The sequence below is a fragment of the Macrotis lagotis genome, chromosome 6 (assembly GCF_037893015.1).
Source record: "Macrotis lagotis isolate mMagLag1 chromosome 6, bilby.v1.9.chrom.fasta, whole genome shotgun sequence".
Lineage (NCBI taxonomy): Eukaryota > Metazoa > Chordata > Mammalia > Peramelemorphia > Peramelidae > Macrotis > Macrotis lagotis.
In genome coordinates, this window is record NC_133663.1 from 164,493,247 (window position 1) to 164,505,513 (window position 12,267).

General features: G+C 33.6%; 1 protein-coding gene across 4 annotated transcripts in view; it reads left to right on the forward strand.

Annotated features, from left to right (window-relative positions):
• Nucleotides 1-12,267, forward strand: part of UBAC2 (UBA domain containing 2) — a 255,797-nt gene that overhangs the window by 135,299 nt on the left and 108,231 nt on the right. For 3 of the 4 annotated variants that reach the window (XM_074191957.1, XM_074191959.1, XM_074191956.1), the window contains exons 5-6: nt 6,694-6,817; nt 10,641-10,688. In XM_074191957.1, coding sequence (XP_074048058.1) covers nt 6,694-6,817; nt 10,641-10,688 — 172 coding nt within the window. The remainder of the gene's footprint in view (nt 1-6,693; nt 6,818-10,640; nt 10,689-12,267) is intronic. The other variant, XM_074191958.1, reaches the window with a different exon arrangement.

A 12,267-nucleotide genomic window follows, 5' to 3' on the forward strand; every position in this document is an offset into this window, starting at 1 on the left:
CCAATGTCATTTTAACTATCAATAAGAGAGGCAGATAAGGAATGTGTTGTTTACAAGTATTAAATTTTATCTTGACGCTTTTCTGTTGTCATGTGATATCATTATTAACTTTGTTAAGGATTCCTAATTTTGCTTCTTCCTGAGCTTATCAAATCATCCATTTGAAGAACAAAGTTAATTGTGTTTAAAAAATAAGTCTTGCATAATGGGCACAAATAACTTATAATTCTTGGTATTTAATTAAAATGAGTATAGAAAAAGGCAAACATCAAATACGTATCATATGTAAAGCTAGAAAGGATCATTAATAGATTATAAAAACAAGATTAAGCAAGAGTTTGGCAGACTGGAACTAAATGTTGAAGCTAAGATGAAACTCAGTGGTAATTGTTAACATTCTATTAGCTTTACAAACTTGGAATGGGATTGGCTGTAGAATTAGTTGAATAGCAACCGAATGGCCTACGAATTTTGTTTGAATAGGAATGAACCAGGAGTATGAAGATGTCACCAACACCTTAGGAATTCCTAGTCTTCATTTGGATAAAGGTTTAGTGTCCATAATATGGGTGAAATGAATCCTACTGTGCTTTAGATCTTATTTTATGAAAAATGTTTAATATTTTGAATTTAAAAGATTTAAGAGGGTATTTCTGTGTATGCAGCAAAACACAGAAGAAGAATCTGTTAAAACTGTGAATCTCTTCATATAACTTTTCTTAAAAGTATATAATAAATTGTATTTATTCTTTTCAAATCTGTCTTACTTGTCTGTGCTTCTTTTTGAACTTCATTGTGCTTAAAAACTTACTGTGACCCTATTTGGGGGGAAGGGCATCATTATTTCTAATCCCCTTTCTTCCAACTTCTCTCTTTGCCCCCAATTAAAAACCAAAAGATAAGGGAAAAAAAAGCATAAACAGAACAAATCCACTCAGTGTCCCATGTTCAGAAATGCATTTCTCTTTACCTTGAATCCATTACCTCTATCCAGATCCTCTGGGGGAAAAAAGGCCATTATAAGAATTAGGGTTCTTGAAGTCAAAGTTGATTTTTGTTTTGTCCTTTTATAAATTTTTGTCCTGCATTCTTCATTAGTTTATATTATTGAAGATTCTCTGCAGCTGTATTGTTTGCTATTTCTTATGGCACAGGAATATTGCATTGCATTCCTCGACTACAGTTGGTTCGGCCATTCTCCAGTTGTCTAAGTCAATCCAAGGTACTACCATAGATTCTCTTTCTTTGCTTTTCTTTTACTATTTGTGTGACCCAAGAGGCAAGTTGTTTGCCTCCATTTCCTCATCTGTGAAATGAAAATAGTAAGAACATTCACCTCACAGGATTGTTGTGAGGATCAAATAAGATAATAATAGTAAAGTGTTCGGCTCCATGACAGCCACATGTCAAGTGCTATATAAATATTAGCTATCATTATCATTTATCATCATCATTATCATCATCATCATTATTATAATTATTACACGCACATTTTTTATTTGTCTCTTCAGGATCAAGGAGTTTGTTTTGTGTATGACGCTTCCCTCCCAGGATTATACTTCCTCTTAACACATTTCCCAGTTGTGTGTTTGTGTGTGTGTGTGTGTGTGTGTGTGTGTGTGAGAGAGAGAGACAGAGAGAGACAGAGAGAGACAGAGAGACAGAGAGACAGAGTGTGCGCAAGCTGAAAGGCATCCAAGAGTGTTTCTCTCCTTTGTCCTTTTCAAATGAATGATAGAAATATCAAGTTCTATCCTCTTTTTCTCCTTTCTAAAATATTATATTCCTTTTTTTCTCTTAACCTCTCTTCAGAACTTCAGAACAGAACTAGAAACTATCAGGTCTTATGTGATCCTGACTATACTTTTTTGGTTCCTAACTGATTTTTTTTGGGGGGGGGTGTTCTAAGTGTCTTTTATTCAATGAAGAAACTTCAAATTTTGGCTGTGACATTCCTAGGAATTTTCCTTTTATTTGTAGTTTTTACAGAAAATCCATATTTTCTTTGAGTTTCTACTTCCTTATTGTTATAGAAATACTTGAGTCTTTTTGGTATTCAGAAGATTTGCAATAATTTTTGATACTGGAATCACTTATTTAACCTTAATTCCTGCATTGGAGTTTTGTGCCAGGAACAATTCCCACACCCTGCTCTGGGTCCCCTGGGCTCTTGAGGTGACCTCCATCTCCTAGGGTCAGACTCACTAGATCTTTGAGTGTGGATCTTTAGGACCCTCTCTGGCATCCCAGAGCAGAATGTGAGGGAGCTCTGAGTCCTCCCCATTGCCATTTCTCGTCCTAGGGCTCCCTGATGATGTGGAGGCTTTCTCAGAGGAGCCTTCTATTCTTTCTGCTTCTTATCACAAAGTTTTGTTGGCTAAATATCTTCCATTTCTGGTCACACTGGGAGTAATGTTATACTGATCACAGCTTTGCCAGAGGGGTCCTTTTATCTATGGATTTTGGACTGACTTTTTTGAAGTTCTAAGGTTGAAAAGAATAGCTTACTATATTTTCTAATTAGTTTTTTTTTTCCTTAGTCACAATTCAGTCTAGTGTGAATTTCAAGGTTTTAGTTAAGTAGGTATCCAGGAGTGGACGATTTGTCTCCCTCTTTAGGCAGTGATCTTGGCAGGACAACCACTGCTTCACTTGTATAGGAGGAAGGATGAAAAGGTTTGAAGTCACTATTAGGAGTGGGATAGAAAAACAAATAGGTAGGTGTAAAAGCATTGCCTTGCCACAGTGAGGGCCCAGTGAAGACTATGTAGCATAAACTCATAGTCCACATGGTTTAGCAATTTTCTCCAGCTTTGTATGGTAGCTTGTAAGTACTAAAATCAGTGAATACTGGGAGTAATAGAACTGGTGTTTGGCAGGGCTAAATCTTCAATAAGATAAAGGGCAAGGGATGGGAGAGAAGAGGTTGTATGAAATTAAAGGAAAGAAAGTACAGTGTAAGCCAGTGCAGGAGGTGGATGGGGAGAATGATGGTCTGCGGAAGAACTCAGGTTTCATCCACTAGTTGGAGCCTATATTGGAGGTCATAGTGAGGACTAAGGACAAGGTTTGGAATGGCAAGACAGATAGTGAGATAGATTAATAAGGATTTCAGAGCTTATGAACAAGCATGTAGAACATTTTGTGAGACTGACAAAAGATCAGGAGTAGGACCATCTGCTGGTAGCTGTGATAGGGTAGAGGAGGCCATGGGAAATGAGTAAATTGGGGGCAATAGGAGGTTAGGGTATCTGAGAAAATGTCAATATCTATTTTGAAATATGAGGATAATAGTTGGGGAGGAAAGGCAGATCATGAACCAGGCTCCCTGAGGAAAGATTGGACAGTGACTAATGCTGTGGTATTTTATAAAATTCTCTCTCCCTCCCTCACTCTCTCTGGGAAAACACAGCTGGTCTCAAATTTTAAGTGGTGTTTTTTTTTTTGGTTGTTGTTAATCAAATGCTCCGTGGTCTGTAATTATTCATTCACAGTATCTAGAATTTAGTCATTTAAAATATTTCATTTATTTAATACTCCTAAACTTTTACTGACATATATATATATGTATATGTATATGTATCATGAATTTTGATTTTTAAGATTTCCTATCAGTATGCTTGTGTTTGAAAATCAACCTCAAAAATTAATTCCACTTAACTGGTCAGTGAATAAAGTCACAATCTGGTGAGTAATTTACCATTGTACGTAAGAAAAGAACCACTTTTAGTAAGTTCCTCAGAGGACAGATTTTGTGGTGGGAGATCTCAAGTGGAATTGGTTAGAACTTTAATGTCATTGTGTACATTTTTAAATCATATATTTTCAATTTGTCAGACATATTCATTTTAAAAAACAAAAACCAAAAAACTTCAACCAAGCTATACTTTTATAATGGTAATAAGTTAAAGGAAGTTTAATTATATTTATAAAGTATTGTTACTAGCTTTATTAGTAGTGTACTTAATGGTTTAATAGATAGATATATGTGATTGTGATTTTGAATTGGGACAAAGTTTTTTTTGGCATCTAACAACCATTTATATGAGATCTTTTTCTTGAGGAGTTCATTTTTACAGATATTTCTATTACAGTTTTATCTAATTAGTACATCACAGGATTGTGAGGCCTTAACACTACCTCACACATCACCTACAATTGTCTTCTAATATGCCCTTTTTTCCTTAAAAGTCAGTCAATAAACACTTGGGCAGTGCCAAAGCTCTGGGGGAGGTGGTAAAATGTGTTGGGGTGGGGGGGGTAGGGCAGGAGAGATGGAGATATTCCCTGCCCTTTGGGTCCTTAAATCCCTCTGAGAGGCCGTGGGAGAGGTACTCGAATGTGGAGTCTTGGGGGACAGTCAGAGAAGTCCAGGGTGGTGTTTGGGAGGGAGTTTCCCATCTTCATTGGGGATAGTAGTGCAGCTGACTCAGAGTGAGAGCTTCTGAACAATATTGAGACTCTTACTTAAGCTTGATTTAGATCATTTCTTTTATCTCTTAGAAAACTAAAGCGACTCCAGTTACCTTTTATATAAAATTAATATTCAGACATTACCTCCTTTCACCTTGTTTCTCTATTTTTCCCAGTCTTTTCTTCCTTGGATTCTCATTTCTCAAACCACCCAAACCTATTTCCTATTCCCTACAAACAACTCACTTATTTTTCCTAATTCCTAAGATATTTTTTTCTACATCCGGTTAAATCCAACAGATATCACATTAAGTGCCTAGTTTATGTAAGATGCCATATCAGAGTCTCTATCCCCAAAATGACCTTACCTGTCCTTTAGGCCCAGCCACCCATCTCCTCTTATAAAGTGTCTGACTCATCTTCCCCGTGAAGACTTTCTTTCTAAATATAGTAGGTAGGCTCTTAGTCCCTCCCATGATTTCACTAGCCACTAAGAATTTGTGTTTTTGTCTCTGTGGAGCCTCAATTGATTGTTTATTTTGACTGGTCTTCTGTATACTCAGTTGTATTTGTTAGATCCCTCATTAGATTTTGAATTTCTCACAGTTAAAGACTATATGCTGCTTTTGTGATTTCTCTCAGAGAGGACTCATTCCTTGTGGATGACGAAATTTTATGTCTCTTAAGTACTTATGTCTTCTCAAAGTAGTTTTTAATAGAGAATGCTGCATAGTCTGATAAAAACATTAGATATGTTTAGGAGAGTGAAGTTAGGAAAGTGGTTAACTGTGATATGTAGTATCACAGTCAAATAATACATAAATCATTTTTAACTTAATTAATTTATTTTGAATTTTACAATTTTTTCCCTAATCTCTCTTCCCTCCCCCAGCCCCACAGAAGGCAGTCTGTAAATGTTTACATTGTTTCTGTGGTATACATTGATCTAAGTTGACTGTGATGAGAGAGAAATCATATCCTTAAGGAAGAAAAATAAAGTATAAGAGATAGCAAAATTACATAATAAGATAATGGGTTTTTTTCCTAAATTAAAGGTAAATAGTCTTTGGTCTTTGTTCAAACTCCCACAATTCTTTCTCTGGATACAGATGATATTCTCCATCACAGATACCCCAAAATCATAAAACATTTTAAATCAACTTTTTTTTTTTTTTTTTTTTTTTTTTTTTTTAGTTTTTGCAAGGCAATGGGGTTAAGTGGCTTGCCCAAGGCCACATGGCTAGGTAATTATTAAGTGTCTGAGGCCGGATTTGAACCTGGGTACTCCTGACTCTAGGGCCGGTGCTCTATCCACTGCGCCACCTAGCTGCCCCTAAATCAACTTTTTCAGAGGAAATAGTTATGTACTGTCAGTTGAAGTAGATAGCTTGGTTAATTATTTTAGAAATGCCCTTCTGAACTCAAAATTAGTTTGTGTCATTACAGGTTTTTTCCCAGTCATTTTAGGCATTTTTTTTTTGAGGTGCCTACTCATTTCTTTAGTAGTGAATTGTACATATGGTTCCTTGAGTTTGAGTAACCTAATTATTTTATTCAAATAGGATTTTGAGTGTATTTTTTACTGTTTCTCTGCAACTTAACCTATTTAGGTCATTGCCTAGAAACAGTTTTTACAAACTATTTCATTAATTTATACATCAGTTTACAAAATTCATGAGGTGAGAGTGGAAAAGATGAGGAAGTCAGTCATTTACTTTGCTTGTCTTGATGAGATAGCATTTTATTTGGATTAATGGGAAGAATTGCATGACAAATAGAAAATACAATAAAGAGCAGTGATGAGTTCATAGTGCCTCAGTCTCAATGCTTTGTCATACTTAAAGCAGGTCATAGTGCTGTCCCACTTAGAAGCCCTGATCTCTTTGAGATTAAATTATATACATTAGCTACCTCAAAGGAAAGTTTGAAATACTTATTTCTCTTTTCTTAATATACACAAGTATTGGCACACTCTTCGTGTGTTTTTACTCTTTTGCTAAAAATGCTTTTTTCCAAGTTGTTCATTATTATCAAAGGAAATAAAATTCCGGGGGGGGAGGGCTGTATTGTAAACTTTAGATATACATAAAAGATGAATTTTAAAATAGAATGGTATAATTTTTAAGTATGAGAATTAGTTTTTTTAAATAAATTTATAGAAAAAATATTATGCTTAAATTGCCTTTTAGAAATTGAGTTGTTATTGATTTGGCAGAAAGTAATGAGAGTTCTTTTATTTTTTTTCCAACATAGTAATCCCATTTTTGTTTGTTTTCTTAGTCTCGGGCCTGTATTTGCTCTGTTTGTACCATTTTACTGCTCCATTCCAAGAGTTCAAGTGACACAAATTCTGGGCCAGTTTTCCATCACAAACAAGACATTGATTTATATATTGGGGCTACAGGTACAGTATGTATTTTATGTTCATTTTTATTTTAACTAGATCTTATTTCATATTTATCTTTCTCCATCTTAATCTCCAGAAAAATAAAATCTTTTCCCCATAGTTTAACTAGTCAAGAAAAAAGTTGCTAAAAAGGTAGCTCAAAGTATAACAGGTGCTAGAAATCAATAGCAATAATCTGATAATGGTTTTCATTGTAACTAGGTTATACCCTAATACTCTTGGAAATATTTTTATTTTGTAGTTCACAAATATATTGAATGCTGTCAAATAAGATGTTCAGAAGAAAGCTTTGAGGAACCCAGTTATTCTTTACCAGCTTGAGCTTTCAAGTTTCTCAGAAAACTTTACAAATATGTTTTATGTCCATTCACTTTTCTTGCGTATTATCTTTAAATTTAAATGTCTTATGAAATACTTTAGAATGTTCATCTAAGTTCTCACTTCATTCTCAAACAAGGGCCTAGTAGGGACAAGTCACTAAAGGAAATGAAGGGAATTAATAATTTTTCCCCTCATGTGATTTAATAATCCAAATAATAAGTGTGTCTTCCTTACACACTTATTAGGAAAATATTTTGGTCTTTCCCTTTGGGTAGTTCATGAACTAGTAGCTAGTCTATTCAAAAGGATGTAATGCCATCATACCTGTTGGACTAAAATAACATAATTTTAACTAAAATAACATAATTTTAGAATGGTTCCAGTTTTCTATTCTTGTCACTTGTCTCTTGGTCCTCTTTGATCATCTAAAGTTAATTTTTTTTTGTGCTGCTCTTTGATAGCATGTATACCATTGACTTTTAAACCTTAGGTTAATGTTTATAATTTTCTTTCCACTTGACCTCCAGATTTGTGACTAAACATCATTTTTAAAAGGTCCTTCTTCCTACCGAAGCCTCTTCTAGAGCAGCTGATATTTTATCAGTTAATTACATTGTAATTCTCTTGCCATCTTCACAGCCTACTTACCTTGCAACTCTTTACCTCCATGAATTAACTCCTTCTTAGTCTTCCTAACATTCTTGTGTAGCTAATAAAAGCTCTGCTTTCCCATGTTAAATCATATTATATATATATATATATATATATATATATATGTGTATGTATGTATGTATGTATATGTATATGTATGAAACATACAATTGTTGCCTTTGATGTCTGGAATTCAAAGCTTTTCCTTATGAAGTTTCTACCTCTTATTCATTCTAGAAAAGAAACCTAATTGGCTAAAGAGTTAGACTAGTTATATTCCTAAGAAATAGTATACAATATTTTGATACTAAGCACTATAGAAGCAGTGTGATGTAGAAGATAGATTGCTGTACTTGAAGTTTTGAAGATCTGGGTTCAGCCTTTTGACACTTTGTGATCTTTATCATGGTATTTAGATTCACTTTGCCTGGCTAGTTGAGACTTTGTAAAGGGAACATATGTGGAAGGAATTTCCTAGGCTAACACTTTTCCCATCTGACTACAATTCATCTTTACATATACTCTATTCTACAAAACCCATAGTTAAAATACAAGGAAGTTTGATAAATACCAAAAGAGCAATGAGAAGAACTGTAGGAATTCAGAAGGAGGAGAATTGTCCTAATAAAATAAAATTAAATGTATATAAAATAAAATTTATAAATATATAATCTTAATGTTGGAAGCCTTTAAGGAGCAGCAGAAAGCACACTAGATTTAATCAGACCTGAATGGGATGACCTCTCCTATTTCTGTTCATTGTATTATTGTGGGGAAGAAGTTTAATCTTTTGTATGAATTTCATTTTTTATAGCTAGCTGAAAAATAAGGAGATTTGACTTGATATGTAAGAGACTCCAGATATCATCCTCACATAGGATGACCCTCATTTTGCAGAGGCGAGAACTCAAGCCCAAAGAGGGGAAATAGCTTACCCACACTGAAATAGCTAGTTCATGTTAAAACTAGGTGATTGACTTCCTTTATTCTTTCCTTAGACTACACTTCTTTTCTCCTTACATTTTACTATTGAAGTATTATTTAATGGGAGAATAACCAAAAGTTAATTTGCAAGAAAAAGTAGGTTTTAATATAGATAATAGTGTAATCTTATGACTGAAATTCAGCCAAATTCATGTTAATTCATAAAATCATAAGGTGTTTTTAATACGATTTTGAAAAAATAGCTTCACCTGCATATGCTTGTTTCCATTTAAGACTCACTTTTATATAGAAAAACCATTAACTTAATAGGAAATCAAAAGAAAGCTTTCAAAAGTACATGTGTAGGCTATATGGGAAGTTTCATGGGTAGGAACATAGGAAAATACAAAAGAAGTATAAGATAATGTTCTGACTTCAAAGGACTTTCAATCTAATTAGATCAAGAGACTTTGTTTAAACACCTGAAAATTTAAACAACATAAGAGATGAATAGTTCAGTATAACAATATAAAGATACTGCAAAGTTTTGTAAGATTAATTGTACCTTGTACATAGTAAGTACTTAGTAAATACTTCTAATGAAATTGCCACATCCACCTAAATATGCCTACTTTTTTATATGTCTTCTTTTCTTGATGTTTTTGAGAAAGAAGCCTAGAAAAATGTTTTCTCTGTACAGTTCTCACACCCACATACTGCTTTCTTTTCCTATGATACAAAAACTTTGCTAACAGAGACTTATAAAAAGTCAAGTCTTGTCCTAGGCAGACCAGATAGAGAATTATATTCCAACTTGAAACCAAGTACAGGTAACTTAGCTGACAGGTAGGGAGGAGAGAGATGTAGTTAATATTACTCTTCCAGGGTGGAGGGGAGGAATACTGGGAGAAATTTAGGTGATATAAAAATGAAAGATCAGTTTGAAGATACATTTTAAAAATAATCACTTTTCTAACTTTACTCTGACATCTCAAATTCTTCATCTACTAATACCTTAAGTTCCTCTATTTCCTATGTCTCTGAACTAGTTGATGTCTAAGATTCCTGAGATTGTATGATCTACGGTAATACTAGTAGTGGATGACTCTTCTATAAAACGGTTTCCAGGGTCTTTTTTTCTCTGAAGTCAAAAGTGTTTTAAGACCTAAAGAAGCAGCTTGAACTGAAGAAGCAAATCTAAATGTAAATTCCAAGTTCAAAGTCACAGATTCTTTCCTTCTCTTACCCATGCTGGGAAGTCTCACTGCAGTTTTTCTTTACAGTTAGAACTTTTTGGAAATGTGAAATGTAAAAGAAAGTAATTGTGAGGCCTAGATTCCCTAGAATTTACTTTGCCAGTGTTCTTTGGAAAATGAAAATAAAAGTCTTGGAGAATAATGATCATTAGAGCAGTAAACCAAAGATCTCTTTATATTCAAAATTCTCACTTCCCCCATTTTAGAATGAGAATACAAGTGGAAAAAGGGACAGTATATGAATATGATATGGTATGGCTTAATATTAAATATTGCTTAGTCACTGTAGTAGACAAGAAAAATTAGCAGTTTCATTTAAAGATACCATTTATACTTGGGTGAACAAAGCCAATTATTTAAATATTTTAGCTTATTTTGAAGTTTGCATTTGTTTTCATCAATATGTTAGAATTTCACACATCTTGTACTTCAGAGAAAAGTTTCAGGCTCAATCAATACTTTCTTGTGTTAGGATCAAAGAATAAGGTTCATTCTGAAGTCTAAGAAATTATACTAAACCAGCAATTCATTAGTTTGCTTATTGTTCTCTGATGTAGCACAAAGGTAATGAAAATAGTTGCCATTACATTAAAATTGGACCTTTAAAAAATAAGTTTATAATATATAGTTGAATTTCTTTTAAAATTAGTACTTTTTTTCTTTTATAGCTTTTAACCTCTAGTACCTACATTTGGGTTGTAGCCACAAGTGGTCTGGTAAGTGTTTAATTTTCTTTTGTTTTCCTGCCTATAAAACTAGGAAAAGGAGAATATCAGAAATCATTTTCTCCTTTAATTGAATATTACATATCCAATTTGTCATCATGCTTTTTAACCTGTTGGTTTTTTAAAGATAATTTTTATTTATGTTTTTGTTTTTACATTAGCGAGATTTCTCTTTTTATCCCTCCCAAAAAAGCCATCCCAAACAACAGATAATTTTCTCATCAACTCAAATGTAATTCTTTGAGTCTGGAAACACTGCATTTTAACCTGAACATTAAGTAGACTTTCCAAATGACCAAAATTTAAAAAAAAACTGAATAATAAATAAAAATCCTTAAGTTTTGAGGAATAGCAATAAGGAAATACATAGTCATGTTATAAGAAGAATGACTAGCATTTTACACAGTATTTCAGGGTTTGAAAAGTAAATTGTATCTCATATTTTCATGTATTCCTTTTTGCTGTCAGAATTGTAGTCTTGCTACACAACATAAAAACTCAAGAATGTCCTAGATATCTTTAACCAACCTAAGAACTGAATTCATTACTAGAAATTTTTTTTTAAAGATTCCTTATTTCCCCTCAATTTCCCAGGTAATTCCAATGAAAGTTGATAGAGGGTTTTTTATTGTTTCTTTTTAAATCATTAATTAACCACAAAAGTATTTGAATTAACAATAGTAAAGAGTGGTGGGAAAGGAAAATGAAGAAGTTAGTTTCATTAAATATACAGTTTTTTTTTTAAAGGGGATATAATTATACAGAGGAAAAACATGAGGGTAGTAGGAAAGTCAGATTGGAAGATTACAGAAGTCTAATCTTTGTCTATGACCAGACAGGAGGAACAGGAAAAGTGAGCAATATTGGAAGAATCAGGATTACTCATTAGTTCACTGCTCCTTAAGATAGCAGAATGTTTGGGTTTTTTTTTCTTATGTAGCAAGAGCATCTCCTATGACAATAACTCTAATAAAACATTAGCTACATTTCCTATTTTATATTATTTATACACTCAATGGAATTACTGAATAATTAGGAACATAAAATTGTATTTTATCCTTCAAACATGACCATTTCAAACCCCAGAGTAACTTTGAAATATAAATTCTTCCAGCCTACCTATTCATGAGTTTCTGAAAGAAAAATCTAAGGGACGGCTAGGTGGTACAGTGGATAGAGAACCAGCCCTGGAGTCAGGAGTACCAGAGTTCAAATCCAGCCTCAGACATTTAATAATTACCTAGCTGTGTGGCCTTGGGCAAGCCACTTAACTCCATTTGCCTTGCAAAAAACCTAAAAAAAATATCTAAGAAAGTGTTTGGGATGCCTAGACCAGGGTGGTATCATAAAGGGATAAAAATGAAAATAGCATATGCTACCCAGGAGGTTATAAATTCTCTTTAAAGAGGCCCTCAGCCTGATTTTCTTTGTGGATGATAATGGTATCTCTCTCCATTCCTTTCCTCTTTCCATGTTGTGACCTTTGTTTTCTTCAGCATACTTTTTGTTCCTTCATCCCTGAGCCCCACTCCTTCCTGACAACCAGTGAAGAAGTCAGTGTAGGAAGTAA